This window comes from Pseudophryne corroboree, chromosome 6 (assembly GCF_028390025.1).
Source record: "Pseudophryne corroboree isolate aPseCor3 chromosome 6, aPseCor3.hap2, whole genome shotgun sequence".
Lineage (NCBI taxonomy): Eukaryota > Metazoa > Chordata > Amphibia > Anura > Myobatrachidae > Pseudophryne > Pseudophryne corroboree.
Window position 1 is genome coordinate 81,568,129 of NC_086449.1, and position 17,969 is coordinate 81,586,097.

General features: G+C 46.6%; 1 protein-coding gene across 3 annotated transcripts in view; it reads right to left on the minus strand.

Moving 5' to 3' along the window:
• CDC37 (cell division cycle 37, HSP90 cochaperone) overlaps positions 1-17,969 on the minus strand; it is an 85,961-nt gene that overhangs the window by 15,377 nt on the left and 52,615 nt on the right. For all 3 annotated transcript variants that reach the window (XM_063931370.1, XM_063931368.1, XM_063931369.1), the window contains 3 exons: positions 17,845-17,950; positions 17,192-17,307; positions 14,983-15,105 (listed from right to left, as the gene is read on the minus strand). In XM_063931370.1, the coding sequence (XP_063787440.1) occupies positions 14,983-15,105; positions 17,192-17,307; positions 17,845-17,950 (345 nt within the window). The remainder of the gene's footprint in view (positions 1-14,982; positions 15,106-17,191; positions 17,308-17,844; positions 17,951-17,969) is intronic.

The following is a 17,969-nucleotide window of genomic DNA, read 5'->3' on the forward strand; positions in this document are numbered from 1 at the left end:
TGTAGAAATTCCAACACTACATTCAAATCCCAGGGTGCTGTGGGCGGCACAAAAGGAGGTTGAATGTGAAGCACCCCTTGCAAGAAGGTCTGAACTTCTGGCAACACTGCCAATTTCTTCTGGAAGAAAATGGAGAGAGCTGAAATCTGTACCTTAATGGAACCCAGACGTAAGCCCCTGACGAAGTCAAAAATATTACACACACAGCACATGTAAACGCCACACTGATGAGTCGCTGTGCGTGCGAATACACGCAGCATGCACAGGATATATGGTAGCCTACGCACTCACACAGACATGCCACAAAGATATATTCAACACATATTTCATACAGCACATAAATTGAACATATCAAGCACTAGACATTATACTGTTTTAAATTAAATAATGGAGTATAACGTCATGTATGTGTATTGTTGGAGCGGAGCAAGATGGACATGTCGTGCTTGGTGTCAAAATGATCGAAGGAATGTGTAGATTAATTTGGTGCCTGTGGTCAGGTTGTAGCACATTGCAATGCGTAGTTATGATTAAATGTAGGAATATGAAGTCACTCTTATTGGAACAAAGAACATTCCATTTGAAGCAAGTGTGGCGGAAACCAGAGGCCAACCCTTTTGATGTCTTCTTCAAGGCTTGCATATGAACTGAACAATGACTCATTATGAATGTGAAAGTTCCCTCCTCTGGACCAATAACAGAAGACATGTACTCCCCCAACATACACATATGGCTGATTGCAGACACACAAGAAGTTCCGTTTTGCTGGGTGATGTTCGAGATGCTGTTAGCTGGTGTTGAGGCAGATCCAGAGATGGAGGAAATGGAGCGAAGTGTGCAAAGAGGGACAAGGAAATGGTAATTGTATGCTGTGGCTGTGACTGTAACGGATTCGTTTGTATCTATCTGCTTCCTGTGTAATTTTAACATTATAACTGAATGATATATACTGTACATGTGATATATTGTATACATATCCTTTTAATATCAAATATATACATCAATGAGCTTTGGAACTCATAAATGTGTGCGTGTACTTGTTTTCTCTTAAGGGATGTAGTGTTTGCGACATACAGCGTACTTTTATCGTATACGGTAATAAGATGCGCCTGGCATCCGCAACACATTAGCGCTGGCATTTTAAATATTTATTAGAAATTAAGATGAACTTCTCACCCCTATCCACACCAGCTTGCAGGAAATGGAGGAAACGTCCCAAGTGGAACTCCACAGGCGGATATGTGCATTCCTCGCACCAAGAGACATATCTCCTCCAGATACGATGATAGCGTTTTGATGTCACAGGTTTCCTGGCCTGAACCATGGTAGCAATAACCTTTTTGGAAAGGCCCTTGTGAGCTAGGATGTTCCGCTCAACCTCCATGCCATCAAACGAAGTCGCCGTAAGTCCAAATAGAAGAACGGTCCTTGTTGAGGAAGATCTCTTCTCAGTGACAGAGGCCAAGAGTCTTCGACGGACATGTCCAGAAGATCTGTGTACCATGCCCTCCGGGGCCAATCCGGGCCAATCAGAATTGCCTGGACTCATTGATTCCCGATTCGCGTGAGCACCCGTGGGGGAAATGGAATCGGAGGAAACCGGTAGACCATCTGGAAAAGGCAAGGAGACGTCAGTGCATCCACTGCCCTCGCCTGAGTATCCCTGGTTCGTGAGCAATACCAACGAAGCTTCTTGTTGAGTCCAGAAGCCATCATGTCTATTTGTGGGCAGCCCCACCGGTCGATAATCTGCTTAAACACCTGATGGTGAAGCCCCCAGTCTCCCGGGTGGAGATAGCGACGACTTAGGAAGTCCACTTCCCAGTTGTCTACTCCCGGAATAAAGATTGCGGACATTCCTCTTGCATTTCTTTCTGCCCAGAGTATCATCTTTGACACCTCTCACATGCAGGCCCTGCTTTTTGTCCCTCCTTGTCAATTGATGTACGCTACTGCCATGGCGCTGTCCGACTGCACTTGGATCACATAATCCCAGAGTAGAGGAGAGGCCTGAATCAGCGCATTGTAGATCGCCCGACGTTCCAGAATGTTGATCGGAAGGAGGGCTTCATGGGCTGACCATCTGCCCTGGAACTGAGCCCCGTGGGTGACATCGCCCCATCCTCTCAGACTTGCATCGATCGTGAAGAGGATCCAATCCAATCCAATCCTGAATCCCAAAACTCTGACCTTCCAGTAGGTTGGAGGACTACAACCACCACAGGAGGGAAATCCTGGTCTAAGGTGACAGCTGTATTATCCGGGTGCATCTGAAGATGTGATCTGGACCACTTGCTCAGGAGATCCAATTGAAATGTTCTGGCATGGAACATTCCATACTAGATCGCCTCGTATGAAGCTACCATCTTCTCCAACAATCTTATGCAAAGATGGATGGATATTCGAGTAGGCCGGAGAACCATGCAGACTATCTCCTGAAGTGTTCTCGCTTTGTCCTCCAGAAGGAACACTTTCTGGGCCACAGTATCCAGCAACATTCCCAGGAACAGGAGCCGCCGAGTTGGCTCCAGGTGGGACTTCTGTAAATTGAGGATCCACCCATGGTGTGACAGAAGTTGGATAGTGCGGTCTATATGGAGCAATAAAAGCTCTCTGGATCTCGATTTTATCAAGAGATCATACAGATTAGGGACAATATTGACCCCCTGGACCCGGAGTTGGAACATCATCTCCGCCCATCATCGTGAACACCCTCGGAGCTAAGGACAGGCCAAAGGGTAGCGCCTGAAACTGGTAGTGATCGTTCAGCAACGTAAACCTCAGGTAAGCCTTGTGAGATGGCCAAATCGGGATATGGAGATAGGCGCCTTTTATATCCAGGGAGACCATGAACTCCCGTTCTTCCAGGCCCACAATCACTGCTTGCAAGGATTCCATCTTGAACTTGAAAACTTTTTAGGTAAGGGTTCAAGGATTTTAGATTCTAAATGGGCCTTACCGAACCATCCGGCTTCGGTACCACGATCAGGTTGGAGTAGTAACCCTATCCCTGTTGTTGCAGGGGCACTGCAACAATGACTTGGGACTAGACCAATTTTACGATGGCCTGTTGCAGCGTAACACGCGTATACTCCAAAGCTGGTAAGCTTGATTTGAAACATCGTTGGGGAGCAGCACCGTCGAACTCCAGCTTGTAGCCCTGAGATATGAGGTCCTTTACCCAGGTATCCTGGCAGGAGCTTTCCCAGATGCGGCTGAAGTGACGCAGCCGAGCTCCCACCTCGAGATTCCCTTGGGGTGGGTGGGCACTATCATGCTGAGGCCTTAGTGGAAGCGGAGCTAGTGCTCTCCTGAGAACCTGCGATTGTTCTTGCTTTACCTCTGGTGCCTCTAGCCGCATTTGAGGCACCTCTGGCCCTAGATCTAAATCTGTTAGACCAAAAGGACTACATAGCCGCCCCTAGGTAGGAACGTCTAGCCGGCGGGGCCCCAGAGGGGAGAAACGTGGATTTCTAATGTTACTGCGGGGAAATCCACGTATCCAATTCCACCCCGAAGAGCCATTCCCCTGAAAAAGGGAGAGACTCTACACTGCGCTTGAACTCTGCGTCTGCTATCCACTGACGCAACCACAAAGCTCTGCGCGCCGACAATGCCATAGCAGTGGTCCTAGCATTAATATTGCCTACCTCCTTGAGAGAGTCACACAGGACGCGTGCAGTGTCCTGAATGTGCTTTAGGAGAGTCACTGTAGTGACCAGGGACATATCCCCCGAGAGGCCCTCCTGAATTTGAGTAGCCCACGTATGAATGGCATGAGTCATCCAGCAACCAGCTATGACTGGTCTTTGTGATACACCTGCAGCTGTGTAGATAGACTTCAGTGTAGTCTCTATTTTTCTATCCCCATGGTCCTTTATGGTAAAGGAGCCCGGAGCTGGCAGTACCGCCTTTTTAGATAGGCGAGACTGATACGTCAACAGCCAGGGGGGTTCTTTACAATTTGCTCTTGAAGACAGGAAAATCTGTGAAGTGTCTTGACACCTGGTATTTTTTATCTGGATTTTTCCAGGCTAACTTAAACAGGTCATCTAACTTTGCAGAATCAGGGAAAGTGACACGGAGTTTGTTCTGTGTTAAGAAAAACAACTGCTGTGTCGCAGAGTCCTCTAGAGGGAGTTTTAACATGTCCCGTATAGCTAAAATGAGGTGTTCAATACCCTGTGCAGAAGGGGAATCCCCAGTAACGGGATCCAATTCCTCCCCCTCCTCCTGTGTCTCCTCAGAGTATGAGAGTAAAGCAGGTAACTTTTTGAACAGCTGCACTTGCAGCTAAGTCTGCAACTACCTGCTGCAGTTTGAGTTTTTTTTAGCATTGGCAGTGAGCTGAGATGACATATCTGACATCATGGATTTTATGGCACCTAGCCAGGAAGGTTCTTGACCCTCCCCCCCAGCCCCATCACTGAGTTTTTAGGACTGGCTGCATTGTTCACATGATATGGAACCAGATGTAGAGGGAGAGAATCTGGTGTGACATACGCTGCATAATTGGTGTTTTACCAGGTTTACAGTAAACAACACATATACACAGATAAGTAATACAATAGCTAGTCTGCCCTTACTGTATGTGAGAGGGAGACAGAGAGAAGGGAACAGCACACCCAAGATAAACAGCCCCAGTGAGGCTGCAAGCTGTTATATCACGGTGTAACACCGGAGTATTAGTCCTTTTCAGGATACAGATTATGTACAATAGCGGCTCTCCCCCTTTGCTACACCCCTGTACCAGTTTTCCAGTAATATCCTGAGCGTCTGGAGGAGCTGTGTGTGCCTGCTGCTGCAGCTGTAAGCAGAGGAAGGCGCCAAAACGCAGCTGGTCCCGCTCTGAGGAAGCTCCACACCCTGTAATGGCGCCAGAGCTTCAGTGATATTTATACTGGCAAACTCTCCCTATAAGTGTAAAACATTATAGCAAGTGCTAGTTTTCACTACCGCTGCCAGTGTACACAGGGGGGCTATAGCGGATCCCCCCCCAGGAGGGTCCCGTATGCCGCCAGTGTCTTTGCCGCACCAAGAACTGGGGGACCCCCCTAGCGGGGCCCCCGGTTTGTACTCACCACTGTCATCACCTTCAGGCAATGTTAGGGGTGTGCGGTGTGCTGCGATTGTGACTGCTAAGGCGCAGTGCCCCGCTGTACAAAAACCTCTCAGGACGGTGGTCCTGCAGCAGGGAAGTGGCTCTGACACCTTACAGAGGCCAGTGACCGCTTTCTTTCCCTAACGCCCACCACGATGCAGGTATGCTGTTGCCCAAACAGCATACCAAAAATAAAGTTTTAAAAGAAACTCAAGAAAACTCTCTGGAGCTCCAGTCTCCCTCTCCTGAGGGCACTTTTTTCTAAAACGGCCTGTGGGAGGGGGCATAGAGGGGAGGAGCCAGCACACCCAGTTGAAGAAATTTAAAGTGCACCGGCTCCTTTGGACCCCGTCTATACCCCATCGTACTAATTCCCCAATATCCCTTATGAATGCTAGAGAAATGGCAGGAGCTGGTACTTTTAGCTCTTTCCACTTTATCACTCTCCAAGCTATGACACATTTAGCCTAAAGTGTTAATCGTTTTTTTGTCACACCCCCTCTCGCGGTTTAATGATTAAACTTCTCATTAAAATCCAGATAGCGCTCCTTTGCTAATTCCCATTAAGATATGCATATCCCTTTATTCTTAGCTATGAAATGTGCAGTTTAGTGGACTAAAGTAAATTTTGCTAATTGCCAATTTTAATTATACTGCAATGTAATTACTTTTCAGTCTATTAGTTTAGCTTCCGAGAGGGTTAACTTGACATCCAATTAGCTTTTAGACTTGAGATATTTTCATAATCTCTTACATATTTATATTTTAAGGTATAAAAACAATCTATTCATTTATATTTTAACAGGTCACCACTGCAGAATTCCTGTGTCATATGTAATAGAAAACATACAGCAGCAGTAAGAACATCCCACCGCATAGATAGAGGAGATAGAGTATGAATAGTTTCATGCATTCGTTCTGACATACAAATACCCGCTTTCTTTGTGGGCATTACATGCAAGTGCTGTTGCAAGCTAATTAAATGTATTGGTAGTAAAGGAAACGTTCACATACAGAAAACTTCCGCTCCTCGCCCTAAACAATCTTCTTGATGAAGCCTTTGACAAAAAGGGTCATGGCGGGTGTCATTGGTAGCAGTACATATTGCACCAGGTGTAAGGCCACGGCAGCTCTCATTGGTAACAGCACACAGTACACCAGGTGTAAGGCCACGGCAGCTCTCATTGGTAACAGCACACAGTACACCAGGTGTAAGGCCACGGCAGCTCTCATTGGTAACAGCACACCGTACACCAGGTATAAGGCCACGGCAGCTCTCATTGGTAACAGCACACAGTACACCAGGTGTAAGGCCACGGCAGCTCTCATTGGTAACAGCACACAGTACACCAGGTGTAAGGCCACGGCAGCTCTCATTGGTAACAGCACACAGTACACCAGGTGTAAGGCCACGGCAGCTCTCATTGGTAACAGCACACGGTACACCAGGTGTAAGGCCACGGCAGCTCTCATTGGTAGGTTTATAAATAATTTTCTGAATGTCATTCAGCTGTAATTATTGTGTGCAGTACCGCAAACTGCAGCTTGCCTAATTTACAGAACTCAAAAACTGAATATTCTATCAATTCATTAAAGGAAGAGGAGAAAAATAAATGATCTATAAGGAGATTTATGGTAGACTTACCATGGTTAAATCTTTTTCTGCGAGGTACATTGGTCCCACAGGGAAACATCATGGTGTAGAGATGGATCTTGATCCAGGCACAAATAGGCTAAAGCTTTAGACTGTCCCAGGATGCATTGGGGCCTCCTCTATAACCCCGCCAACAGGCACTGTGAGCTCAGTTTCGTTAACCAGTCCAATGCAGGAGCAGGTAAAAGGGAAGGTAGAGGTTAGTCACACGGAACCACGTTCTCATGACAGGAGAAGGGACTAGCGGCTAATGCCATACAAACCCATAGAAGCTAGGTGCGTCAGGGTGGGCGCCCTGTGGAACCAATGTACCTCACAGAAAGAGATCTAACCATGGTAAGTCTACCATAAATCTCCTTTTCTGCAGCGGGGTACATTGGTTTCCACAGAGATACATCGGGGATGTCCTAAAGCAGTTCCTCATGGGAGGGGACGCGCGGTAGCAGGTATGAGAACCCGGCGTCCAAAGGAAGCATCCTGGGAGGCGGAAGTATCGAAGGCACAGAACCTAATAAACGTGTTCACTGAGGACCACGTAGCTACCTTGCACAATTGTTCAGCAGAAGCAGCCTCAGCGGGCTGCCCAAGAAGGTCCAACAGACCAAGAAGAATAAGCTTTGATAGCAGCAGGAGCTGGAAGTCCAGCCTACGCATAAGCTTGTGCAATCACCATTCTAATCCATCTGGCCAAGGTTTGCTTATTCGCAGGCCAGCCACGTTTGTGAAACCAAAAAGTACAAAAAGGGAATCTGACCTCCTGATAGAGGCAGTCCTCTCCACATAAATACAGAGAGCCCTTACCACATCCAAAGGCCGCTCTTTGGAGGACAAATCAGAAGAGATAAAGGCCGGAACCACAATCTCTTGGTTAAGGTGGAAAGAAGACACCACCTTAGGCAAATAACCAAGGAGAGTTCTAAGAACCACTCAGTCACAGTAAAATATCAGAAAGGGTGGACGACAGGACAAAGCGTCTGGGTCTTACACTCTCCTAGCAGAGGCAATAGCCAGTAGGAAAAGGACCTTGACCTTAAGCCATTTAAGGTCCACTGATTCAAGAGGTTCAAATGCAGACTTTTGCAGGGCATTCAGGACAACAGACAGATCCCATGGAGCCACAGGAGGGACATAAGGAGGCTGAATCCGTAAAACACCCTGAGTGAAAGTATGAACGTCAGGAATAGACCATTTTCCTCTGAAACCACAGCGACAAGGCAGAGATATGAACCTTGAGGGGGGCCAGACGAAGGCCTAAGTCCAGGCCTTATTGCAGAAAAGCAAGTAGTCTGGAAGTTCTGAATTTGTATGCGTCGTAATTCTTAGCAGCACACCAGGTGAAGAAAGAATTCCAGACCCTGTAATAAATCCGCGCAGAAGCCTCTTTGCGGGCCTTCAGAATAGTTTGTATAATCGCCTCGGAGAATACTTTGGCCTTCAGGAGTGATGCTTTAAGAGCCACGCCGTCAAAGCCAGTCTGGCCAGGTCAGAGTAGACACAAGAGCCCTGAACGAGGAGGTCTGGGCGTTGAGGAAGAAGAAGAGGACGCTCTATCGATAGACCCTGCAGGTCTGAGAACCTTAGCAGTCTGGAGCGACTAGAAGTCGTATTCCTCCTTCTTGTATGAACTTCCGTAACACCCTGGGCAGGAGAGACACTGGACCAGATCCAAAGTCTGAAACCTTGTGATTGTGTCCAGACACCATCAGGTCTACATCTGGTAGGACTCACTTGTCCACTAGGAGTTGAAAGACTTCCTGATGAAGACTCCACTCTCCGGCATGCACGTCCTGACGACTGAGGAAATCCGCTTCCCAGTTGAGGACTCCCGGAATGAACACTACCGATATTGCTGGCAGATGGCGTTCCGCCCAACAAAGGATTTTTGATAATTCCACCATTGCCATGCAGCTTCGAGTGCCTCCTTGATGGTTTATGTATGCCACCGTGGTGGCGTTGTCTGACCATATTTAAACAGGCCTGTTCTGTAGCAGAGACAGGGCGAGACACAAAGCATTGAACACTGCCCGCAATTCCAGAATGTTTATCTGGAGGAGCGATTCCTCTTTGGTCCACCGACCCTGGAAGGAGTGTTGCTCCAACACCCTCAGACTGGCATCCGTAGTCAGTCCCCAGTTGGGGATCCAGAAGGGATGGCCCCTGCTTAACCGCTGGTCCTGTAGCCACCATGTCAGCGTCAGACAAACCTCCGACGTCAAGGAGATCACGCGAGACCTGATCCGATGAGGCAGGCCGGCCCACATGGAAAGGATTAACCTCTGCAGAGGGCGGGAATGAAATTGAGCGTACTCTACCATGTCGAAAGCGGACACCATGAGGCCTAGTACTTGCATCGCCGAGTGTATCGACACTCTGGGGCGAGAGAGGAAGTATATGATCCTGTCCTGAAGTTTCAGGACCTTCTCTGGAGATAGAAACAGCCGTTGGCTGTGTGTGTCCAGCAGTGCCCCCAGTTACACCATGCTCCGAGCAGGGACCAGCGAGGACTTCTTCCAGTTGATGAGTCACCCGTGGGCTTGTAGGATGTTTACCGTCAATTGAAGATGACCGAGGAGGACATTGTGGGAGTTTGCCAGAATCAGCAAGTTAAGCAGCTGTGGCTATTTCTGGACTTACTGAATTGGAGTCTCCCTGGGAACCCCTTCGAGTATCCGGAACTCTGTGGGACCTATGAGAGACTTATCTTTTGATAAGTATATGTGACTCCATCTACCAGCATTTCATTATAAGCTCCTATTTTTTATATGTTTGTGAGTGCATTTGGTGCTGATTAAATTGTTCTTTGTATATCAGGTTTTGCACTATTGCACTTTATTATTTTCCAGTCTTCTCAACCTTGCTATAAGAAAGAAGTATGGGATTCATCAATTGTTCCTAATCGTGAACCACCTTTACTGTGATATGCTTTCAAAAAACCTGCGTTTGTGAGTTCAATATACAGATCATTAAAGGAAATTATACACTGTATTGGTGTACTTGCCCTATTGCTCTTTTTCTTTTTTAGTTACACCATTCAAGGGATCCAATTCCCTTATGGTCCATTGTTTCATTCATTTGATTGTATGAAAGCTTCGTATCCAGAAATTTGCATCTCTGTACAGTGTAAGCGCAATTATACATTTTATCTACTATATATTAGAATCAGCAAGTCTTCCAGATATGGCAGGATCCTAACTCCCTGGCAACGGAGATGAGCAGTCATCACTGCCATAACCTTGGTGAAGATCCGAGGGACCGTGGCCAGTCCAAACGGCAGAGCCTGGAATTGATAGTGAAGGTTGCCAACAGCAAACCGCAGATGTTGCTGATGCGATATAGCAATAGGTATATGCAGGTAAGCATCTTGTATATCCAGGGATACCATATAGTCTCCGGGTTCCATGGTCAGTACAATTGAGTGCAGTGTTTCCATACGGAACTTGGACACTCTCACAAACTTGTTCAGTGATTTGAGGTTGACTACTATAGGCCGGAAAGACCCATTGGGTTTCGGGACTAGAAACAGGGTCGAGTACTATCCTCTGCCTCTCTGGGACAGAGGTACCAGCACCACCACTCCTGTATCCAGAAGGGAATGCACAACCAGTTGTAGAGCTTGCGCATTTAACGGATCCGAAGGGATAACCGTTGTGCAGAAAACTGGCGAGGGGGATGTCTCTTGAAAGAGACTGCGTACCCGTGAGACAACTTTTCCCACCCACACGTCTGAAGTGGTCTTCAACCAGACCTGGGTGAATCGCAGAAGTCGGCCTCCCACCCTGGGGTCCACCAGGGGGAGGCCTGCCCCGTCATACAGCAGGCTGACGGGTAAGCCCAGGATTGTTTTGCCTTGGGCTTAGAGCCTAATTGAGGGTTGATCTCAGCAGCAAATTTGTTAACACTTGGGCAAAACCATGTGCACTGCAGGTGTGGCAGATATAACGTGCAGAGAGAGTTAGATTTAGGTGGGGTGTGTTCTAACTGAAGTCTAAATTACAGTGTAAAAATAAAGCCAGTATTTACCCTGCACAGAAACAAAATAACCCACCCAAATCTAACTCTCTCTGCACGTTATATCTGCCACACCTGCAGTGCACATGGGTTTTGCCCAACTGCTAACAGATTTGCTGCAACGATCAACTCTGAATTACCCCCTTAGTGGTCTTGGGAAAACGAGATTGTCTCGAGTATGCCTGACCTTTTGCTTTCCCTTGAGTTCGAAAGTAGCGAAAAGTGGTACCTTTTGCCTTCTGTGCAGGAGGATTAGTATTTGGGAAAAAAGCAGTTTTAGCAGCCGCTAAGTCAGTCACAATTTTATTGAGATCTTCCCCAAATAGGATGTCCCCCCCCCCCCCCCATAAAAGGCAGTACCTCCAAAGTCTTTTTGGAGTTCAGGTCCACCTTCCATGACCTCAACCACAGAATACGAGGAGCCAGGATGGACTTGACTTGGACGATGTCTTGGCCGCCAACACACCTGCCTCAGAGGATGCATCCTGAATGTAATAGGCGGCAGTGGTAATATGGGACAGATATTGTCTGGCAGTGTCGGATATATCCTGAGGCAGCTCTTCCTCTAATGCCTGAACCCATGCTTCAATTCCTTTTGCAGCCCAGGAGGCTGCTATAGTGGGTCTATGTACAACATCTGTAAGGGAGTAAATAGACTTCAGGCATCCCTCCACACTGTCGTTTCTTTCAGTGAGGCGACAGGCAGAGTAGATGACACCATGAGACGGGTGACATGGGAATCCGCCACCGGTGAATTTTCCCACTTGTTAAATAACTCTGAAGGGAGAGGATAGCGAGCTACCATCCTTTTAGATAGGGAGAATCTCTTTCCTGGAGAAGACCAGATTTCTTGACATATGTCCACTATATGGTCAGAATGCGGTAATTAAGTTTTAGTTACCTTCTGATGTTTAAACTCATCAGATTCCTTAGACACCGTAGTGGAATCCTCATCATCCGTGATCTGTAGGATCTGCTTAATAGCAATCACTAAGTTAGGGACGTCAACCTGAGTAGTAGAGCCCTCGTCAGAAGCAGCTGTGTCAGTGTCTGACGGGGCAGTATACTCCCCAACCTCATCAGAAGAATCTTCTGAGAGATTAGTGAATTGTGAGGAGGAAGTAGCCCGCTTAAATGACCCCGTGACACGAGAGTGACTTGGGGTAGTTTTATGTCTAACCAAGGATTGGTTTAATTGCTGCAATTGGGTGGACAAATTTTCCGCCCAAGGCGGATTTACCATAGGGACAATATGTGGCTGCAGTGGCACAGGAGGTCCCATAGGGGGCGTAAGGCATTACACAAGCGTATTAAGTATAGTTGAGAACGCCGCCCAGGAGCTGCAGACTGACTGGGAGACGTATGGCATATAGAACACAGACCGTCATTGTGACCGGACGGTTCCGTACGAATGACCTCACCGCTTTCGCGTCCCGTCCCCAGTACACAGATTGGAAGTTTAGGTCACACGGGACCTGGCCACATAGGAGATTCCCGCTTACCGTCAGTAACCGCCTGTTACTGACTCCACCCACTGCGCTGTGGGCGGGTTTATACTGCCTCCACCAAACTCCTAATCTGCCGTGGCATTTGGAAACACTGTTCTACTCTGTATGTGCCAACACGCTGCCTTACCACACCTGTGTGTTGACAAATCCCCACTAGTCACCTGACTAGGCCTCTACCGGTAGCTGGCGGAAGGCGGAACTTGGAGACGCTGGTTCACCCTGGACAGCCGGTGAACAGGGCTAGGTTTCGCATAGCCCTGTAGGTCACAAGATGACGCAATCTTCTTGAGGCAGATGATGTTTTAATACCAACAAATAGTTCTGAAAAGAACTCAGCAGTACAGCAAGATGTTACAGCAGAAAGAAAATGGTACAATACACACTGGATGCTCGCAGGCCTCCTTTTTATGTCAATTTTCCACACAGTACCACAGGGGGGTAAGCCCTCCCTGTCTTCTCCAACCAATCAGGTTACCGCACAAAATATAAATAAATACAAGTTACATTTTAAAAGTTAAGAATTAGATAAAGCACATTTCTGCTCCTCTTCATATATAACCAAACCAGTTGCTTTCCCAAACACAATCTGATTACCATGTTCCTGTCTCTTTCACAAATGTAAATATAACTTCAATTTCAATTGCATTCATCCTCTCACACATAGACAACGTTCTTATACTGTAAATTAAACATATATCTGCATCACACCTAATGCAGCCTAAGAAATGTTACATCAAACTGTTGTTGAATGAAACCCACTAGTTTGCATTTGTAAAACACAATCTGATTAACATGTTCCTGTCTTGTCTAACATCTCCATGCAAACCCAGTTCACACAATATTCAGAGAAGACAGCAAACAAATCCTTTCACCTGCATGTGTCTATAAAGTTACACAGAGACGCATCTCAATCTCAAAGAATGGCTTGTCCACAGACCCCTTTCCAGGTGCCAGGGTCATCAGCATCTCAATTCCTAGGTGAGTAGCTTCCAAGGCCATTTGTCCTCAAACGTAAATGCATTTTAAAACCAACACAGCTTACACATTCCTTCTAAGTGCTGGCATTTGCATGCATTGTAAATGTGCAATCCTACAACTGTGCCTAGAGCATTAAATATAACATGGTGAAAACACAGTATTAAACATATTTTGAAATACCCCGTGCCTAGCACCCACAATACATTTAAAGATGGCGCCTAGCACCAGTGCACAGTTTAAAAGTGGCGCCAAGCGCCCATTGTCCTCGAATATGGCGCCGGGCACCGAGGGTTAACCCCTTCAGTGCCGCGGCCAACATTAACCATGTGGCTGAGGGCTCTCTCCGGCCACAGTCATACAAAACTTCCTCCTCAGGCAAATCCTTGGCGCATGCTCTGCATGATACAGGAGCGTCCGCGGATTTCCCGCCCTTTGTGTTAGACATTTTTAGTGAATGTAACCACAGAGCGTATGAGTACGATACAGCCAGACAGAGTACAATACTTGTGAATAAATCCCCTAGTATGCGACACCGTACACAATACACAACACCAGCGACCAAGGCCGGTACAATGTGACTGCGTACACAGTGCACCTAGTCCCTTAGGGTACCAAATACAGTAACAATGCATGGTCTGAGACCGGATGAATATAACAGAATACTCATACAATATATTCTGGCACAGGTACACTTGTTTTTAACTAACACTGTCTTAATACAGACATGTAGAATACTTAAGTGTGTGTAAAATCACGGCACTGATATACAGGCAAGACCTTGCCCTGCAGTCCCGGAGACCAGTCGCAGCTATTCTTAGAAGATGGCACCTAGCGTCTCAGTCAGGGAGTGAGGGAGAGTGTGAGGCAGCTCCAGGCGGGAACACCAGCAGTAGATGGCGCCCGGAGCTGGGGGAGGGGCTACAGGTCAAGCGCTTTCTCCCCTATGCTGGTTCTCACCACCTGGTACTATGGAGTCTTCGTAAAGTGGGCATTAGTACACCCGACCTGTACTCCTATGCCCTGGTGGATATAGTGGGGTCCCTGCTCACTTACAGTGTCCACGCCAGCGTAGCAGTGCGTCTCCTTAGACTGCGATCGGAACGCGATTTAATGGAGGGTCCCATCTGGGGGACCCTCTTACCTCCTTTCTGTAGCAGCTACGCAAACCAGGAGAGCGCTGCGACCGTGTGCCCAATTCCGGAGCGTCCCCGTCGCAAGTACCCGGGAACAGAGCCAGTGGGAGTATGCAACGCTGCTGGGGAGGTGAAGGAGCCACAGCACAGAATGTCACCCTGACATGTAAGTGCTGAAGCTCTTGAAGTCTTCTAAAAGCTTTTTCAGGGCTGCCCAGTGCAGCCCCATTGTTATGTGACCTGCTCTGCAGGGCACCAACTCGAAACTGAGCTCACAGTACCTGGAGGCGGGGATATAGCGGAGGCCCCAATGCATCCTGGGACAGTCTAAATCTTTAGCCTGTTGGTGCCTGGATCAAGATCTCTCTCTACACCCCGAAGTTTCCCTGTGGAAACCAAAGTACCCCGCTGCAGAAATATATGTATACACACATACACACACACACACACACTTGCCTTTTCTGCATTTTCCTCAGAAATTGGAGTGAATAAAGTATGTAGGCATGTTATATAGGATTATGGATAGGATACAATATCACAGCGCAGCTCCTCTCTCGCATCACACTAATAAACAGCCGAGATTAGCACCCCGGCACTAACCTTAATCTTCGTGAAGAACTGGCGGAAACAGGCCCTGGGATCAACCTTCAGGCTTTTGGCCAGCTCCAGAATAAACTGCATGACGATGGTCTGGTGGGCGACTTGCTCCATCAGGGCGTGTTTCTACAGCAGGCAAGCAGAGAGAGTTATTTTAAAGAAGGAGAATGAGTCCTCACTTAGATAATCGGCCAAGGGCACACATTGTACATTCAGCAGTAACAAAAGCTACAGTTCCGGCTCTTGTCATTAGGGCAGCAGCGCAGGTTTCGGTATAAGCGTGCCTTGTAATAGAAGTGGTAAAATTCTGTCATGCATCGGATGAGACCAAGCTCCATCGTGTTATTTAGAAGCAGGTTTGTTGTCTTAACATTTTTGTAGGGTGATTCTAACAGAACGTATATACAATTTACAGACAGACAATCATGTATAATTACAAGCAAAGCATATTAAAAAGAAAAGGTGGGGTGGATGCGATTCTTGAGAGTACTTAGTTGATTATGGTTTCATCCACTGGTACACTGTGCTCATGTACGTAATATGATCAAACATGTAAAATCTTGGCAAAATATATTTATTTTACTGAAAAGGTAATGCAAAGACACAAACTGAAAATGTTTTTTGTTTCAGACAAGTTATACTACAATATACATTATGCTACACCTGAAAACACTAGCTGCATCCAATCACCAGTGGAACATGTGTGTTTGTGGTTTGCTGACTGTTCTTACTAACATGATTATGTATCCACCTGATGAAGTCCAGCTACCAGTAGCATAAGAGACAAAACGCGGTGAGGAAAGTGAAGACCAGAACGCTCTCCTGCTCCCGGATAGCCTTAAAAATTGGACTGTTGCGGTGCCTTGAGGACTGTGTTTTGGGGGTATGGGTCATTAGGTCGACATGAGTTTTTTTTACTTTTTTTGGTGTTGTTTTCTTCGTAAAGTGACGGGGAACCCCAATTAATGCACCGTGCCCCCTTGCAAAGTTACTATTCCCAAATGTAATCCATGTGGATCGTAAAGTATGAAAAAGTTAAAAAAAAAAAAAAAAAAAGAGGAAAACCATGTGAAAAACGCATGTCGACCTTTTTTCATGTCGACTTAGTACATGTCGACCTAGTGACCATGTCGACCAATAGTGGTCGACCTAATGACTGTCGGCCTAAGTGTGGTTGACTTAATGACTGTATCCCATGTTTGGGAACCACTGACATATGTTTTTGTCAAATGGTTACAGATCAGTTGCAACCACATACATACTGTACTAGTGTGTAAAAATGTCCTTACACGTAAAAAAAAAAAACACACAGGAGACAACCAACATTAAGGACGTCCTAAACCTGGGCAAAGCTGTTGCAGCTCGGATCGGAACCATGGGGTATATGTAATTAGCACTGCCAGTTACTTCGGGGAAGGGTGGTATTAAGCAAAAAGTAAGAGGAATTCATAATTTAAGACTGTATGTGGGCTGAATGTGTTCCGCTGAGTGTTGAGATGAATAACAGCGCGCATTCTCCTAATGAGACAAACCCCATATCGTACATGAACATGGAAAGTCTCTCTGGCTTTAGCCCTGAAAACACTGTGGCCTTGGGCAGTTGTTCTCAACCGCGGTCCTCAAGTACCCCCAACAGTTCATGTTTTCCAGGTCTCCTCACAGGATTGCAAGTGACAAAATTTGCTCCACTATTTTGGTATTACAAACCAAAATGCTACTTTTAAGAGCAATTTCCACCTTGATACTTTAGGCTTTCTGCCAAATGCAGCAGCAAACGAGCTGCTTGGGAATCCTAGAACAGTTTGTTAAATGCACAATATTCTTGCCATAGTCCCACTTTCTGACTGTACAGTTCTGCATAAATTGGGGGTATTACGCCTGCAGAAGTGATAGTGATAACGCAATAGCCAATCAGCTCCTGTCATTTTAAAAACCCAGCCTGTAACTGGACAGTTAGGAGCTGACTGGCTGGTGCATCATCACCTTCCACTTTATCACTTCACCAGGCTTAATACATCTGCGCTAAGTGGACACTACAGAACTAACGTATAATATGCTTAACAGTAGTGTTTAAATCATTCCGTGGATATGAAATATTGGCAACCAAAAGCCACAACCTGCTTTAGAGACCCAGGTATGTAATAATGTGCTTATCACACTCCAGCCACCTTTGTAATAGACGACTCTGCAAGAACAAGTGGAAACTTCTCACCTCTTCTACCTCCAGATCAATGCACCAGATGACTAGGTAGTTGGCGGTCTCCTCGCACACCAGGTGGGGGTTATCAGACAGATATTTCTGGCTGTCATCCCAGCGGTGCAGCATTCCTTGTAGAGGGAAATAGACGAAAGTATGATGTACAGCGTATAACAAAGCCCAGCTACGGAGTGCACTGTGCAAAACCGCAGAAGTTAGAGAAGAAGAATTTCCATCCATAAATCACCCATATTTCACCCAGCTCCTGCACCCGATCCTCATATAGGTCTCTTTCCATGACCCCTACTACTTGCAGAATGAGTAAGAACAAAACTAAAAAAAAAAATTTCAAACAATTTTTCATTATGCCACCTTTGAGAATAGATTTGTGGTGCAATTATATGCCATGAAAGCACTATTCACCAGGGTCTTCCGATGGCTGCAACAGTCCCAAAACGTGCAACTTCCACAGACTGCCCGGAAAATACAAGGTTGAGAAGGTGCTGATACCCCTCCACCTAGCTGCAAGGTTTGGCTTGGGACTATTGCAGTTATCAGGGACCCGGTGGATCCAGAGAACAGCAAAAAAGGATTTGCACCCTACACTTACAATGTATTATTGGGTGGAATGCTTATTGAAAATGTGTGATCAGGGATTTGTCACTTACCAAAGTGTTTTAGCTGCTTGAGGTTCTTTTCTACAAATGTTTTGTGTTTTTGTTCTTTCTGCTCCTCAGACTCTTCATTAGTCTCTGGTTTTACATTGAAAACGCTCTGTTGGAATGAACAAAGT